Here is a 17,439-nt window from a genome sequence, read left to right as displayed (position 1 = left end):
AAAAAAAAAGAAAAAGAAAAAAGTGGTTTGGACTCAGATACTTGAAGCAAGAACAGCCTCTTGAAAGGTAACTCTCAACCTCAAGGCCAGGCTGAAGGTGGGGGTGGGGCAGAGGCAGATGTGCAGTCAGAGCTTGAAGACTGAGTTTTTTTGTTTTCTTTAAAGCAAAATTGACTGTTGGAAGTCTGCATGGGGGCTCATAGTCCCAGCCTCAGGATCTGTCTGCATTAGGGTGTTTCTATGTTAGCAATCCTCTGTTGGAGGACATTGTCAAAACGGCTGCTTTTGGACTGAGTCGGATTTCATTACAGATTTTTTTTGGCTTGAGATACACAGTTGTCATTTTGTGTAAGTGGGGAACTGGTTAAAGAACTGGCCCTGGAAGCAATAGTTTATGGAACCAGCACACAAGCATGCTCAAGTTCCTTACATAAAATGATACATAAAGTAACTTATATACATCCTCTTGTATACTTCAAATTATTGTGTTCACTATATATATAAATACATACATATATATATGCTATGGAAATAGTTTGTACTCTGTTTTGTTTGGGGGCATAATGACAAGGAAAAAAATACATTCAATATGATCGGAATTTTTTTCACTAATATTTTTCTTCCAAGAGTTGCCCAAATCCTGGGGCATGGGCCCTGTAGACCCAGAGGCTGGCTGTCCCCATAGAAGTATGTTTCTGTATCAGCTTTTTCCGTGTCGGGGACCGTGTCTACACTGGGGCATGACTATGCTGGGTGCAGCTATGCTAGGAACGTTTCTCTTTGGGGGCACCATCTTACTATGAGGGTTTCTGCTTTGGGGTATTTCCTTCCAGAGAACATACTTATAATAGAAGTCTCTCACTCTTTATAGATGGCTTTGCCAAGTCACCTGGGAGGGGGCAGCTGTTGTACACACCCCTCTTCCCAGCCGGCCCTCTGCTCCATCCTGCCAACAGACTGCTCACACTTACGCTCCCTGCAACTTCCTGAGGCTGCTCCAATTATTCTGAGAAGCAAGCAGGTCACAAGATCTTGGGAGCAGTCACACCTCCCACCTGGGGGTGAGGGCCTTAGCCCTCTAGCTCTCCCTTGGCTCCCTCTCACTTCCACCCAGCCCCCATGCCAGCCTTCCTGGGACCCCTCCCTCAGGTGCCTACGTGACAGAGGGCTGGGACTGCATGCTCCCTGTTTGCCCTGAAATGTTATTTGCCTAAAGGCTGCAGCGGTTCCTCTGTGAACCTGCTTCTATATAAAATTCTAGAATGAGCCTTTGGCAAGACAGAGGTGGTTAAGTGATCAGCGGTCCTCCCCCACCCCACTCACCCTCACCTCCCTCAACTACTCACAATGACATTGCAGAGCAGGAGAAACAGAGAGATGTCTTTGAGGCACCGCCGTCGCCAGTGGCACCTGGGAGCTAAGATGATAGCCATTGCTTCCTGAGGACTTTCTGGGTTGGGGCTGACCAGCCTGGGCGTGGGCGGGCAGGAGGGCAAGGTGTGAATGGCATCCAGGTTGGCAAAGGTGATGCCTTGGCAGGACTCCTTGGGGGGCATTTCGCAAGGCTCGGCCCCAGGCGGTCCCCGATGGAGGCTCTCAATGATGAACACATTCTGAAAGGTGTGCTGAGCAATCATAAGCAGAGCGTGTGACAGATTGAGCGCCCCCAGCAGGTCCCGGGGTGAGCCCACTACCACAGCCACGATAGAATAATACGAGATGGCATACTGGCCCATCGCGGCGCCCATTAGCAGGGCTACATCCAGGGTGCGTGTCGGGTTCTTATGGTGGTCCATGGCCCGGCGATCAAAGCGATAGATGACTGAGCCACTCAGGCTGACCAAAGTCATGAGCCCCAGACAGGCGATATTGAAGCTGTAGTAAGTGACCAGGGCCTGCTGGGTATGGTCTCTCTCGCCGCTCACCTGGACCTCATAGAGGATGAAGACGGCCAGGCCCACAACGAAGAGTAGCAGGCCCAAGATTGGACCCGCAAAAAAGGTCTCCCGGAAGAGGCTGACCCTGGACGGCGTGTGGCCGTGGCCGTGGGTAGAGCCAATCAGCCTTCCCACGTTCTTCCACATGACGTACAGCATGGTGGAAGCAAAGAGGCTGTACTCGATGTTGAAGGGGTACAGGTAGAAGTAGCCTTGCTGAAAGATCTGGCAGATGGCCGTGCTGCAGGGGCACGGGTCTCCTCCGGCTGTGCTGCCTGCACGTTCTGCTGTGGAGAGAAGGGCACAGGGCTGGGCTCTACCCTCCTCTTCCAGTCTGTGACAAGTGAGGGCATGGGTTCCCTCTGCCAGTTACCACTGCAGCCCAAAGGACTCCGTAGGGTCTGGCTTCTTCATTCCCTCCGTAATTATTTATTGTGCCCGATGCTACAAGACAAATCAGTGCTAAAAATAAAACAATAAAAATCTGGGGCTTGGGCTGGAGAGATGGCTCAGTGGTTAAGAGCATTGACTGCTCTCCCAGAGGACCCGGGTTCGATTCCCAGCACGCAATATTGTCCGTAACTCGAAAATCTGAAACCCTCACAGACATACATGCAAGCAAAACATTATTGCAAATAAAAATCAATAAATTTTAAAAGTCTGGGGCCTGGAGAAGTCACAGTATATAAAGTACGAGGAATGCGGGCATAAGAACCTGAGTTTGACTCCACGGTACCCATGTAAAAGGTGTGGCATGGTGGTACGTATGTGCCCAAAATCCTTGTGCTTGGTAGGCAGAGGCAGGGTGTCCCTGAGACTTGTTGGTCAGTCAGTTTAGCTGAAGCTGAGGTCCAGATTTAGTGAGATAACTTGCCTCAAAAAGTGAGGCGGAGGACCAGATTGATGGCTCAGCAGGTAAGAAGGTGCTTGCTACTAATTACTACCAAGCCTGTGGACCTAAGTGTAATTCCCAGGACCCACATGGTGGAATGAGAGGCCCAACTTCTGAAAGCTGCTTTATGACTTCTGTGCACACAACTGCACACATACACACACACATGCATACACACAGAGAGAGATTCTATAAATATATAAATACCTGTAAAAAAATTAAAAGAAAAGAAAGAATTGAGGAGCCACTTAACATTGTCCTCTGGCTTGTGCACACACCACACACACACACACACACACACACACACACACACACACACACAAAGAAAATGGGGACTGCAAGTCTGTGCACCTCCATTTCTCCAGTCCCTCCTGATTCGCGGGGACCCCTTGTTCCCTGAATTAGGCAGGCTCTGGACCTCATAAAAGAAAGTGCTTTTCCCCCAGGCCAGCCCCCTACAGCTCTCCCTGCATCCAACAGCTCAGAGCTCCAGCTGCTGTGTCCAGACCCCCTCCACGATTCCCATCACTGCAGTTTGCGCCACATCTAAAAGGTTTAGAATGGGCTGTCTAGAATGCCTGGGGCCTCAGCTAATGGCTGTACCCCAGCTGGATCTGTGGATGAAGAAGCTGAGACCCAGTGAGGTCTGAGAATTGTAACGGGTGAGCCAAGGAAAAATGCCTGACTCCCAACACTGCCGCCTCTCCTATGGTGACCTCCTCTCTGGGGCTGTAGTCTCCACCATCGAAATTCCCTGTGTACACCAGATGGTTCTTACCAGTCCTTCTACACTGGGGTCTCTTTGCAGGCCAGGGCTGTGCTTCCAATTTCTAAAGCCTCCCTTGTGTCAATAGAGGTTGTGAGTATACGTGGGAGTCTTAGCTATCTAGTTTGGTCTTGGATAGAGGAGTAGCCCAGAGATCTAGAACCAGTGGACTGTGAAGGATGCTCTTTTTCAGGGTAACTCACTGGCTAAAAGCAAAGGGGCATTTGAACACTTCCATTTTAGGCTCTATGACCTTGGGCAACTATTTACCTACCTGTGCTGAGTTTCTGCTTCTATAAGATGGGAACATTAATCATATTTGTCTCCAAAGGGAAGTTGTTAGAACACTTGGGGCATTTTGCACCAAGCAAAGCCTCCATATGTTCAAATGATGTCATCATGAGGTCACCACCCCCATGGGGTGGGGGTTGCCTTTCTTTCCTCCCCAGGCTGGAAGGCTGAACCACACTGTCTCCCTTCCCTTTCTGTAACGTCATCAGTCTCGCCCTCCCTGCTGGAAGCTTGGGCTCCTTCTTGGTGGGACGGAGACCCGGAGAGTATGGCCAGGACCATCAAGGGTGAGGAAACACGTCATACACTCTTGTTCCTTGTTGCCTCCACCCACACACAGGGAGCGTCTGGAGCAGGAGGAGGCTCCGGCTTCTACCTTTACCACCATGCCCTGGCAAAGACATGGTTGACTGACTGTAAATACACCAAGCACCAATCCAGCACCTGGCAGCCGCAGGACCAGTGCTTACAGGAAACTTACGGTCAGGGGTGAGGCGGGAGTGGCTGCTGTTGCCGTAAGAGCCGCTGTAGGAGTGGGCCTGGTGCACAGACTCATCCACGACGGCTGCCATCCAGATGGCTAGGTTGGTGGTGAGGGTGAACATGAGCCCACACCTGTTTCAGAGTGATGGACAAGGAGAATAAAAGGCTCGTGAGTCCTGGACTCACTATGGGTCCCTGGCAAAGCAAGGCAGGGTCAGGAGCCCTCCTTAGAGATGGAGCTATGAAACGAGAAGGGCAGATGGACAGACCCCGTGAACATAGGAATTGAACTTGGAAGCCAGACTCGGCCTGGTGGGATCCCAGATAAGAGAGGGCCAGCAGGTGTCTGAGGCTCAGGCCCCACTAGGGGAAAGGGCACAGTTTAGGCAGTGGAAAGTAAGCACAAAGAGGAAGGGGTGGCTGACACCCCACCCAAGGCTGAGAGGGAAGAGCCGCACCCAGGACGACAGGCTTCCTCTCTCATGCCAGGTGAGCCCTTGGCCCACAGACATTGAGCTGTGGTTCTTACCGGGTCAGGTCCAGGTGGGTGTGGATGCAGTCTTTAGCAGAGACCCAGAGGAAGTAAGTCTACAGAGAGAGAGAGGGGCCAGGCTCAGTACCATGTACACGGGCCGATTTCTGGAGCCCAGTGCCCATCCACACCTAATATAACATTTCCTCTATCCCAAGAACCCTTAGACTAATGGAGTTTATTTTGGCGTTACAAAAGGAGAAGGAATAATTTCTCTTTCTACTCTATACTTCAGCCTGTTTTTTTTTTTTTTTTTTTAAAAAATAGTGGCTCTCTGTTCCTTAAAGCTTGGGGAAATGCCAGACATTTTCATCTTGATGAGATTTGAGAGGGGAGCCAGGGTGATAGGGGAGCAAGTGGAGTTTTGGCTACCAAGTGATGTTTTTCTGGGAGCAAGGTCAGGCTCAGTTTAGATCTTGCTCAAGGTCTCAAGGTAGAAAAGGTCTCTGGGGTTTTATTGTTGTTATTGAGACAGGTTCTCTGTGCAGCTCTGGTTGACCTTGAACTCCATATGTAGAGTAAGCGGGTCTCAGACTCACAGTTATCTGTCTGCCCCGGCTTCCGAAGGGCTAGTCTTGAACTCATTATACATCAAGAAGTAACTTTGAACTCCTGACTGCCCTGTTGACACCTCTGGCCTCTTGGTTCACATCCCCTGTTGTCTTCTTCCTTTGTGGACTTGAAAGGCCTTGCCCTCATCTGAATACCACTGAATCCCTGCCACGGGACTTACCTACACGGAGGTGTTTGTGTTTTCATTTTTCCTTAAGTTTTCTTCAAACTTATGAAATGTAAAAGACTAAAGCTACAGTAAGTGTCTCAGCCACATGTGTGTAGCACTATGGACATCTGGGTGGCAGGGGGATGCTTCAAGGCATGGCACCATCCCCTGGTCATCTTGCTAATGCTACAAGGTCCCATGCAAGAGCACTCCTGCCTCAACTCAGTCAGCTCTTTCAAAAGGATCTTTATGCAACACATTAAAACAAAAAAGCTAGCAAGCCAGGTGTGGCACACTCCTGAAATTCCCGATCTCGGGAGGTGGACGCGGGAGTTCAAGGCTAGTCTGGGCTGTGTGAAGTGAGTCACAAGAGGACAAAGATAAGAAAGTGATTGGAACTTGTCTGAAAAAATCATCATTACGGGATGTCCTGCCTCCTAAACAAACATCAAGCGTGGAGCTATGACCAAGGTCAAACAAGCCGTAGCCATGGTCATGGTTACAGCACAACCCTAGGCAGAGTCTGATGTCCTCCGTGGACACCCCAAGGTTCTACCAGACAGGGATGGCTGTCACAACTCACACCTCCTAGGTGTTAATTACTGGCACCACTTAGGTTGAAATAAAGTTGCAGCACCCCTAAGTAGGAACTCAAATTTAGACACACTTCATGAGTCAGTGTTTCTTCGTTTATGGACTCATATGATCCCTACCACAGTCTGACTCGGTTTACCAATTGCTCAGGGCTAGGGGGTGGTATGTGTGAAGCTCAGATCTCCTGAGCTCCTGCCAAGCAAGCATCAGGCTCTTCCCCCTATGGGGACATTCCTTCAACGCACCTGGACAATGACAAACACAGCTTGGATGATGGGGTGCAGGATCTTGATGGCCGACTGGCATTCCAAGAAACTGGAGTAGTAACCAGTCTTGAAGACATCCATGACGAGTGTGCAAATCCCAAACAGCACGAGCCCACCTGAGAATCAGGGTAGCAGGGGAGTAGTGAATCAGGGAGGCAGGAGAGAGGGCTTGTAGGGTGGAGGATAGGTTCTGAAGGTGAGGGGTTAGCTGGGGGTGTGTGTAGGGAATAGGTGGACAATTGGGTGGGAGAATGGATGAGTGGAGAGGTTGGGAGGATGATGAGTGGGTGGATGGATGGACTGAGAGGTTACTGGGTGGATGGATGAGGGCAGGAGCCGGCAGATGGATGGAGGAACAAATGGAGGGCGTGAGGGACAGAGAAATAGAGCATGGATAGGAATATGGGCAAACTGAAGGACTGGGAGATGAAGAGGTGGGTGGGAGATGAGCCCACAATTGAGGGGGAAGAGGGAGGAAGGACATCCTGTGTCTCCTCCATTGCACAGACAAGGGAAAGCCTTGTCAGCTGCTATTGTCTTTTACTTTTTTTGGTCTGCATACAAAGGCTCTGCATGGCCATTCCTGTCCAATCTTTAGACAAGCCAAAGAAGCTTCCTCCACCTCTCCATATCCTCTAGGACCCGTTTCCCTCTCTCCACCCCCTCACTGCATCCAACCCCAATAAGTTTCCAGCCACATCACCCTTCCCAGGGAACTTAAAGCAAACCTGTCTACCCAAAGTCACACCCCGAGGTCCTCCAGGAGCCCCACAGACTGCAACCTCCCACCATGCCCATCCCAGTCTTGTCCTCATATCCCAGGGCACCTCGGAGCCAGATGGGGCCGGCGTGTGCATCCCGGTAGGGTACGGCATCCGGACAGCGCGCAGTGCGGAGGAGGTAGAAGACTATCCACAGCGTGGCCAGCAGCATCATGGTGGTGAGCAGCGCGAACACGTCGGTGTCATACACGGCCACCTTGTTGAAGGCACCACCGCTGATGAGCGTGGAGGCGAGCAGCAGAACGTTGACAGCCAACAGCACCGACAGCAGGCGGCCGCCCTTTTTCCACACTTCACGGGGGCTGGCCCTTGGCCCTGGCAGGCTCTCCTTGGGGTGCTGGGCCAGTTCCTCCGACATGGTGGGGGCGACTGGAGGAGGTTGAAGGGATCACTGCGGGGTCGAGGGGGAGGGGAAGGACGGGATTCCAGGTCAACCCAGGGGGCTCTCCTTTCCTCCTGGAATGGATTTGGGGACCCTGGAATGTGGGGACTAAGGGTACTAGACCGAGCCCTGGGGAAGAAGAAGAGAAAAACTGAAGACTGAACCTCTCCCACCTGGACCGGAAATATTGTACTGAAAGAAGCAAGGGCACTAGGCCGGGTCCCGCACAAGATTCTGCTCCCCAAATCCTACAGTCCCCTGGCCAGGGGCACGCACCTGGCTGTACTGGTAGCCGACAGCAAGTTGGGGGTCAAGGGGCAGCGAGCGTCTCCTCTCTCCCACGCCGGGCTGGACCAGTGCTTTATACCGGAGAGGGCAGAGTGATTTACAGCCACAAGAGCCCGGTTCCATAAACCTCTCAGTCCCACTCACATGATCCATCTTTTCTCCGAGCTGAATTTAGGGAAGTCAGATAAGGTGAGATTTATATTTACCTGTTAAGATCTCCTCACCCTGTCGCGCTGGCGCGGCCAGGGTTCAGGAGTGGCCCCATTATGCGGTACCTAGAGGGTCCTCCGCCCCCAACACCCTCTGCAACCTGGTACTAAGAGATCGCACCCATCCAAAACCTGCAGAGGGGACTCCCATCCCAGTGCCCGCCTGCACCTAGATGCCGTCGCAGCTCAGGGGTCACCTATATCTTGGATCTTGCTTGCTGTCCCTGGATCAGGACAACAGTTCTCCCTTTCCCCATCTGCCCTCAGAGTGATCCAAATTCGGTCTTCCTGTATCTCTCACTACTGCTGCCCGGAGATTCTTGTTGGATGCTGCAAAGTCTGGTTCCCACCGGGTGCCCGCAGCCGGCTTGTAATCGTTTAGCTCCCCCTGCTGGAGAGCCGTTGTCCGACCCCGCGCGAGTAGGCTAACTCCGGAGGCACTGCTGCGCCCTACTCCCGGACTGTCTTGCAGTGAGTGGGTCCTCCTGCTCCTCTAGGCCCTCTGTCCTCCGAATCAGGCCTGCCTTTCCATCCCACCCTCAGACACCATTCTCCAGTCCTTGGCGCGTTCCTTTTGACGGGTGAAGAAATCAGGGAGTCCAGCGCCCGGAGCTCTGTCGAGGACATCCTAAATTGTCCTCAATACTGAGCCTCAAAAGGCGCAACGCCAGAGTAGAAGCTTTTGATGCGAGAGAGCTGGACTTCGATTGAATCACCCCTGTGTGCTGAAAAGCAGGGCGTTTAGGACCCAGGGGAAGCTCCTGGGCGGCTCTTGGGCAGTGAGAGATTTCCCCCCCTCCCTCTCCTGGTGCGCGGCTCAGATGTCCCGGTAGTCTGTAGTCTTCTGTAGTCGTGGCTCTGGCGCCCCGCATCCTCCATCTGCGCCAGCAGGGGCTGGTGGCACAGGCTCCTGCCCAGCCCCTTCCTTCAAACCCATGTTTCAGTCCTAACCTGGCTGCCCTCCCCGTCGGGGGGACATTTCTTGGTGCCCCTTGCAAGACCCGTCCAACTCGGGCGCCATGAATGACCAGTATCACCGGGCCGCCAGGGATGGCTACTTGGAGCTCCTCAAGGAGGCCACCCGGAAGGAGCTGAATGCCCCTGACGAGGATGGCATGACCCCCACCCTCTGGGCTGCCTATCATGGCAACCTGGAGTCTCTGCGCCTCATTGTGAGCCGAGGGTGAGTATACTTTGCCCAGCCAGCAGGGAACCGTAAGAACCCCGTATCAAACCTCATGGCATTTCTTACCCTCTCCCCTGACGTGCCCTCTTCCCGTTTGGATAGCCCCTAAGGTGAGACCGTGCAGCCTGCCATACTTTGAGAGACACACGTGGAAAGGACATCAGCCGAGGCTGACGGCACTTGTGAACTGTGTGTAGGGCTTAGAGGAGAGGAACTGCGATGTGTGTGTGTGGGGGGGGGGCTGCAGAGTGATTCAAAACTTAAAGACAATTCTGAGTTGGGGGCACCTGGATGCAAGAATTAAGGGGAGGGGGAATCAGAGAGAAGGCTGGGAAGTCTCCAAGGCCCTAGAAGTGGGAGCCAGAAAGGAGAGCCCTTCACGCCTACTATCCAACCTAGGAGTCAAAAGGCTGTCCCCGCAGTACCAGATGCTCCCACAAGACGAGTCTCATACTGACCTGTGCCTTCTCACCACTCCTCTCCTGAGATTTATGGGCACTGTCCACACTACCAAATGTCACTGGTTCAGCCGTAATTAACTCTCTGTACCCCTCCCCCACAGCAGGACAGCGAAGTGGGAAGCCATATATGCAGGGAGGGCGGCTGTCCCTCTCCTCCCTCTGGAGCTGTCCTGGGAGGGAGGGTCAGCACAGAGAACCTGGAGGGGTCAGGCAATGTAGGATCCAGGGTCACTGAAGTGAGTCGGGGGAAGGGCATTAAATCACATTACCAGAACTATCCTAACATCAACAGTTTAGTAGGGCTGGCCTCGATACTGGTATGATCTGGGCAGGAGAAGGATGCCCTCAGAGTGTTCAAGTCAATGTCTCAGGTTCTAGGGGTCAAGGGCAGGGGCAGGGATTGTGTTGACCCTGGTACTTGGAGTGCCTGGATATGTGGGGAAAGGTTTCAGTCTCCCTCCGGCAGCCCCTTGGGTCTAGCAGCAGGTGGAGAGAGCCTGGGACCAGACAGCTTAGGCAGTGAGAGGCCAAGACTCTTCGGGACGGCACACAGAGGTACTATCCCCTCTGCACATCCGTCAGAGAGACTTATGGGAGTCTCACACAGGGGTCTGAAGGGAAAGAGGGCTTGCCATTGGCTCTCCAAAGCCCTCGAGTTCTACCGAAGCAAGGATTTGTGCTTGATGAGGGAGGGTCTGTTGCAGAGCAACGCTTCCCCACAGTATCCTACAGGACTTTGGCAAGCAGAGGGGGAAGCTGAAGTGGGGATGGGAGCAGGGCGGGGTGGGGGGTGGGGGAGACTGGGAGGTGTTGAGACAAGGGAGTGATTCTTTCCCCAGCTCTGGGCTGGCCTTGTGGCCTCATTAGTGTTGGGCGGGACCCGGTGCTCAGACCGGAGAGAGAGTCAAGATTCCTAGAGAAGGCAGCAGGAGCTGGACTGTGGGCCGGAGTCAGACCCGGAGGGCATTAGAGAGGGCTTCTGGAGGGGGCCAGGCCACCGGCTTCAAAGGGCAACTTGAACAGGGGAGAGCAGCACAGCCAGGTCGCCGGCCCTCTTCCTCTCCAGTCCTGGCTGTCCCCACAGTCCCCTTCTGGCCCAGGCCAAGACCCGACACCTACTCTAACACTGGCGTTGCCAGGCCTGGCCCCGCTCCCTGCAGACATGGCGGTGCCCACTGCATGCCAGCGCGCACCCTCTCATGCTCTTCCAAGTTTAAGCCCGGCACACACCACCCTCTGGTTCTCTTATTCAATCACCCTGTAACAGGTGGCTTCACAAACCTCCTCACCCGCTTAGAGACCCAGACTCAGCCCTGGCCCACCACCTCTCTGGACCCGCTCCCCGCAGGGTCCATGAATAATTCACTCCTTTCTTTCAGCGCATCAAATATTTATCCCCTGAGATTCCCAGCCTCTGTTCTCTAGGGGAAGGCCCGCCCTACCCCGCCTCCTAGGTAGCCCCGCCCCTTTGTGGGTTGGGCCATTCCCCCATACTCCTGCTTTGTGCTCAGTCCCGAAACATCTGTTGGCTCATTTCCTGGGAGTCTAGGACTCAGCCACATGCGTTTCTTTAGGGCAGAGGTTCTCAACCTTCCTAACGCTGCGACCCTTTAATACAGTTCTTCATATTCTGGTGACCCCCCCATCATAAACTTCGTTGCTACCTCATAGCTGTAATTTTGCTACTGTTATGAATTGTAATGTAAATATCTGATATGCAGGATATCTGTGACCCTGTTGGGATCGCCACTCACAGATTGGGAACCACCGCTTTAGGGGGTGCTGTGCTGCAGGAAGCTCACAATGTCTTTGGGCTTTCCTTTCTTTTTCTGATTTCCCCCAACCCAAATTCCTTACACCTCCAACCCGAGCCCACAGGCTGGCTTGCTAAATGGACTCGTCCTTTCTTTCCCCTACAGGGGTGACCCGGATAAGTGTGACATCTGGGGAAACACACCCTTGCATCTGGCAGCTTCTAATGGCCACCTGCACTGCCTGTCCTTCCTCGTATCCTTCGGGGCCAACATCTGGTGCCTGGACAATGACTACCACACGCCATTGGACATGGCCGCTATGAAAGGCCACATGGAGAGCGTGCGCTATCTGGACTCGATCGCAGCCAAGCAGAGCAGCCTCAACCCCAAGCTGGTGGGCAAGCTGAAGGACAAGGCCTTTCGTGAGGCGGAGCGGCGTATCCGCGAGTGCGCCAAGATGCAGCGCAAACACCACGAGCGTATGGAGCGGCGCTACCGGCGAGAGCTGGCCGAACGCTCCGACACGCTCAGCTTCTCCAGCCTCACGTCCAGCACCCTGAGCCGCCGGCTGCAGCACCTGACGCTGGGCAGCCAGCTGCCCTACTCGCAGGCCACGCTGCACGGCACGGCCAAGGGCAAGGCCAAGATCCAGAAGAAGCTGGAGAGGCGCAAGCAGGGGGGCGAGGGCACCTTCAAGGTATCCGAGGACGGGCGCAAAAGCGTCCGATCGCTCTCGGGCCTGCAGCTGGGCAGCGATGTGATGTTTGTGCGCCAGGGCACTTACGCCAACCCCAAAGAGTGGGGCCGTGCCCCACTCAGGGACATGTTCCTCTCGGATGAGGACAGCGTCTCCCGTGCCACACTGGCTGCCGAGCCTGCGCACTCGGAGGTCAGCACCGATTCAGGCCACGATTCCTTGTTTACTCGCCCCGGCTTGGGCACCATGGTATTTCGAAGGAACTATTTGAGCAGCGGGCTGCACGGGCTGGGCCGCGAGGACGGTGGCTTGGATGGGACAGGGACGCGGGGTCGGCTGCAGAGTTCCCCCAGCCTGGACGATGACAGCCTGGGCAGTGCCAACAGCTTGCAGGACCGCAGTTGCGGGGAGGAGTTGCCCTGGGATGAGCTAGACTTGGGCTTAGATGAGGACCTGGAGCCTGAGACTAGCCCCTTGGAGACCTTCCTGGCATCCCTGTACTTGGAGGACTTTGCCTCCCTCCTGCGGCAGGAGAAGATTGACCTGGAGGCTCTGATGCTGTGCTCTGACCTCGACCTCCGCAGCATCAGCGTGCCCCTGGGGCCTCGGAAGAAGATTCTGGGGGCCGTGAGAAGGCGCAGGCAGGCTCTGGAGCGTCCCCCGGCGCTGGAGGACACAGAGTTGTGAGTGCCTGAGTGGGGGAGAGGATCTACCTCTTCAATAATGGGAGGAGGCTTAGTATGGTATCGCATAAAAGTCAAAGCCAGCAATCAGCTGCAAGAGCTCCATTATCACCAGTTCAGAAAAAAAAAGAAAAGAAAAGAAAGAAAGAAAGAAAGAAAGAAAGAAAAGAAAACCAACCTGCCAGTTTAATAACCGGAGGCTTTGTTATCATAGTTGATACTCAGTTCTGGGATAACCCAAATGGGGGGAAAAGAGCATTTTAGTGGAATATACTTAGAGTAATCATATCTAGGATTTTAAGAGCCTTTTAGACAGGGTCTCCTGTGGCCCAAGCTGGCCTTGAACTTGTTGTGTAGCTGAGAATGGCCCTGAATTTCTGATCCACCTTCCAAGTGCTGGGGTCTGAACCCAGGACTTCGTGCATGCCAGGCAGGCGCTCTCTACTGACTGAACTATATTCCCGGCCCTAAAGCTGAGGTGTTTTGGAACCCTGCCACTTCCCAGGTCCTTAAGTCAATGCTTTTGTTGAATCCTGAGCTCCATTCCCTGAGCGTGTGCCACAGTGAGCCAGTGGACGATCGGGGATTAGAGTGTAGCTCACCCCGTGCCTCACGGTGGTTTCCTGCGGAGATGACCCAGCTTGGGCGGGGGTTTGGCTCTGGAGCCTGGGGAGCAGCCTGGGATTGGCTCTGGGACTGAGGGCGTGGCATCAGCGTCTCACCTCAACTGCCCACGCCCTCAAAGCAGATGTGTTTTACCTACTGTCTCCAAGCCCTGCTCCCAACAGGTCCAACAGCAGCCTTGGAGGCACCTTAGAAAAGTGATTATAGCATCAGTCCCTCCTGTCCACTGCAGCATCCCACAAGCTCGCTGCCTCCCTTTGATATCTGAGGGCTTTTGCCCCCAGTGCTGGGGAAAGGCTGGCTGTGGGAAGGCAGTCTGGCTCACGATTCAGGCAGCGGGGTAGTCAGTGTCCCCGTGAAAGGCCATCAGCCTACGGAGAGGGGGTGGCTAAGTCATCAGAGTAGCTGGTCTCGGAAGGAAATGAGACCTTTGAAGGCTGTGTTCTGAACGCGGTTCTGTCTGTCTCTTTCTCCACAGATGAAAGGTGCTCCTCCTCGCCTCAGACCAAAATGAATTGCAAGTTGCCACAACCCATGGTGGGGCCCAGAGGTCCTCACAATTGCCATCCCTGCCGCCCCTTCTCCAGGAGCAAGGGTCACATGGGTCACCTCCCTAGGAACCCTGTCCACATTCTGAAGCAGAGGTGTCGCCTGGAGGCACCCAGAGGGACCACAGCATTCCAGAGCGCCACTTCCGAGGGGTGTTGGATCCCCTGAGCCACCCTCATTGAAAAGTCCTGAATTACAAGAGGATTGGTGGTTAGGGACTGATTGGCCCCGGGGATTAGATGACATCAGAGCTGAATTTGAGGTAGAGAGGGGGTGGGGTGTAGCGTGACCTGTCACAGGTACATCATCTCCCCCACCGACCTTTTCCAGTCCTTCTTGTCAGTGGAAGTGGGGTCCTGTTCTTTTTCAGGCTGGAAACTTTTGCTTCTTATTCACTGTAATGGAAGAGTTTGGGTACCCCCTCTTCATACACCCCAGAAGGGAGGTTCCCCAACCAGACCCTTCAGCCAAATGCCTGGTCTTTCTCTGCCCAGCACACCCAGTCTCCCAGAAGGCCAGTCCCCTCTCTTTCACCCTTAGTTTTGCCCCACTCCACTGTGAAGCTGGATGTTTCTAGGGTCTCCAGAGGACCAGGGGGCCTAGAAGCAAGGTGCATCAGTATTTGTGGCCCCCAGGCCTGGAAGTCAAGGCTGACTGGCTGTAGAATCGCATCTGCTAACTGCCTCAGAGTCTCCCAGGCCTAGACAGGCAGAGGACTGGATGCAATCTGTGTCAGGCCCAGTGTGGGAAGGTTCTGTGAGAGAGGAAGATCCTGGATAAGCAAAGAACCTGAGGTCCTGATTGTGCCCAGGCTCCCAAAAGCTCTCTCTCTCTCTCTTTCTCTCTCTCTCTCTCATGTGTGTGGGGCGATGTGTATATATAGGGTGTATGTATTGTGTGTGTGTGTATATATATACAATGTACATATAGGGTGTGTGTGTGTGTGTGGTGTGCATATGTTATGTGTTGTGTGTGTATAGTGTGTATGTGTGGTATGGATATAGGATGTGTGTGCTCGTGTGTTGTGGTTGATCAGAGGAAGTTTTCCCTCAGAGTCTGGAGGGGCCTGGGCTGCTCATGAGTCTGCATGGATCACGGAGAAATGAGAACTTACTATGTGTCCAGCCCTGTGATGGTATGGAGGTGAAAACCAGAGCAAAGGCTAGCCCAGAGGTCCTCAGACTGTGTCCTTATAGCGCCTCCATCCCACCAAGGTTATAGATGTGGTTCAGTCCTCAGGAGCCATGTGCATGCAGGTTCACATCCAGCCCCCATGGCCATGCCCCTCCTCCTTGTCAGCAGTGAACCCCTGTCCCAGACTCTAGCTCAGAGAGCAGGGAGCAGGCACAGTCTCTAACTCCTCCTTGAGCTCCTTGGGACAGAGGAAAGAACCCCAAAGACCTCTGCATTCTATCTGGAGGTGCACTACCTATGCACACGCAGTTCTGAGTGTGGAGGAGGTGGCTTCTTTGCCACCATTACCCTGAGTCCACCCCCAACCTTCTTGCTTTCTGGGCCCAAGCCTGGGGCCACCTCCAAGTGCCGACTCATTTTTCTCAGAGCCCCAGACACTGCTGTTTCTCACCTCTTCTGAGTGTTTACTGCCTCAGCCCCTCCTGGTTCTCCCTGTACTGGGGTTGCCAGATACTGTGATCCCCAACATTGTACCCCAAACCCTTCCTTCGGGCTCATTATATTTTTGTACAGCACGTTCTACACTGTTGTGGTGCTTGTGTTCTGTTCTATAGGCACTGGGGAGTGGGCGGGTGAGAGTGGGGTGATGAAAAGTTGGGGTGCGAGGTGGGGTCTATTCATTGGAGGGGTCCTTGAGCACCCCCACCTCTGCACATGTCTGCAGGGATCATTCCCAGCATCGCGGGGCCATTGTCCTCTTATGCTCTGATCCCCAAATCGGTAGCAGCTGAAGGCAGGATGCCACCGTCCCTGCCCACCAGACCCACTAGGGCGCTCTCAGAAGTGGGCAAGAACTCAGTCTCCTGAGGTCCCTGCCTGTCACCTGGTGGGGGGGGGGCGGGAATGTCTCAATTTCCTTACCTATCTCTGCTAAGTCTTTCGGGGTGCAGATTTAGCACTCTCTTCTCTCAAGTACGTTTTACCAAGTGGGTGGCCAGCATGCTGTCATTTCTTAGCCAAGTCTGAGGTTTCCTTGTTCCATCCCTAATGATGTGCCTGATGTAGGACCGATTAGAAATGAACATAGGCTAAAGACGCTATGTATCAGCCGTCCAGAGGTCCTAGGCTACCTGTCTCCACTTTGCAGATAAGAAGAACACTGTGGCCCTCAGAGGTAAAGAACACAGGTCTTCTTGGCTGCACAGTCCTTACACTCAAGCCACCAAGAGGCTCAAGAAGACATCACGGCATGTACAATTGTGACCACTGCTGGCCATCTTAATTATTGCAGCTACCTCTGGGAAGGCACACTGGTCCTTGCCAAGACCGTCCTGGGAAGGACATAGCGGGTGAGAAAGACTGTGAAAGACAAGACAGCGTGGTAGGCGTGTCAATGTCCAGGCAGAGTGGGGAAAGTGGGGGCGTGGATCTCGAGGGGCCAGTGTGGCTCAGGGACAAGATCCTGGGACGGCAGTAGCTGGCAAAGATGCAAGAAGCAAGAGGAACTTCAAGTAAGATAAAGGGAAGAATACAACTGTTTTGCCTTTTATTTTCCTCTAAAGACTAAATTGATCCATGCCCCATAGACCTACATTGAGCCATAGAGAGTATGTGCTATGATATCTGGGGGCCAGTGAGATGTCTTAGTGGGTAAAGGGGCTTTGCTGGCAAGGCTGGTGACCTAAGTTTTGTCAGCAGGACCCATGTAGTGGAAGGAGAGAATTCACTCCTGTAAGTTGTCCTCTGAACTGCTATAGTACACATACACACACACACACACACACACACACACACACACTACATAATACATACATACATACATGTAATCCAAACAGAATATGCTTGTGATAGGTGAAAGCTGCTCAATACAACATTGGCTCTCTCTACCCGGAAACATACCACATTCTCAGGCTTCTCTGTGTTTTACACGGGGCCTGGGAAACTCCTTGTTCTGTTGTGCATGTAGCCTTTCATTAGAAAACAAGGAAGACCTACAAATTCAGAAAAACTGGGGTCGGGGGCTGGAGAGATGGCTCAGCAGTGAAGAGCGCTGGCTGCTCTTCCAGAGGTACTGAGTTAATTCCCAGTAGCCACATGGTGGCTCACAACCATCTGTAATGAGATCTGGTGCCCTCTCCTGGCCTGCAGGCATATATGCATGAGGAACATTGTATACATAATAAATAAATAAAATCTTTAAAAAAAAAA

General features: G+C 53.3%; 2 protein-coding genes across 3 annotated transcripts in view; one reads left to right on the top strand and one right to left on the bottom strand.

Annotated features, from left to right (window-relative positions):
• Otop2 (otopetrin 2) overlaps positions 1-7,622 on the bottom strand; it is an 8,785-nt gene extending 1,163 nt beyond the window's left edge. The window contains exons 1-5 of one of the 2 annotated variants that reach the window (XM_026780132.1): positions 7,310-7,622; positions 6,462-6,598; positions 4,899-4,957; positions 4,368-4,501; positions 1,347-2,224 (exon numbers count right to left, since the gene is read on the bottom strand). In XM_026780132.1, coding sequence (XP_026635933.1) covers positions 1,347-2,224; positions 4,368-4,501; positions 4,899-4,957; positions 6,462-6,598; positions 7,310-7,622 — 1,521 coding nt within the window. The remainder of the gene's footprint in view (positions 1-1,346; positions 2,225-4,367; positions 4,502-4,898; positions 4,958-6,461; positions 6,599-7,309) is intronic. The other variant, XM_005350712.1, reaches the window with a different exon arrangement.
• A 1,540-nt stretch (positions 7,623-9,162) lies between these two features.
• Positions 9,163-12,928, top strand: Ush1g (USH1 protein network component sans). The gene is made up of 2 exons (XM_005350713.2): positions 9,163-9,326; positions 11,710-12,928. Exons 1-2 carry the CDS (start codon positions 9,163-9,165, stop codon positions 12,926-12,928), a joined length of 1,383 nt encoding a protein of 460 aa, XP_005350770.1.
• Positions 12,929-17,439: the final 4,511 nt, after the last annotated feature.

The sequence above is a fragment of the Microtus ochrogaster genome, chromosome 7 (assembly GCF_000317375.1).
Source record: "Microtus ochrogaster isolate Prairie Vole_2 chromosome 7, MicOch1.0, whole genome shotgun sequence".
Classification (NCBI taxonomy): domain Eukaryota; kingdom Metazoa; phylum Chordata; class Mammalia; order Rodentia; family Cricetidae; genus Microtus; species Microtus ochrogaster.
The sequence above is the reverse complement of the archived record's forward strand: the minus strand, read 5'-3'. Positions and strand labels throughout refer to the sequence as shown.

Excerpts from the sequence above, each read along its gene's own strand:
- Ush1g (XM_005350713.2), top strand. The coding sequence starts at position 9,163 with ATGAATGACCAGTATCACCGGGCCGCCAGGGATGGCTACTTGGAGCTC. Across the intron at positions 9,327-11,709 it reads CGCCTCATTGTGAGCCGAGG|GGGTGACCCGGATAAGTGTG; the intron begins GTGAGTATACTT and ends TTTCCCCTACAG.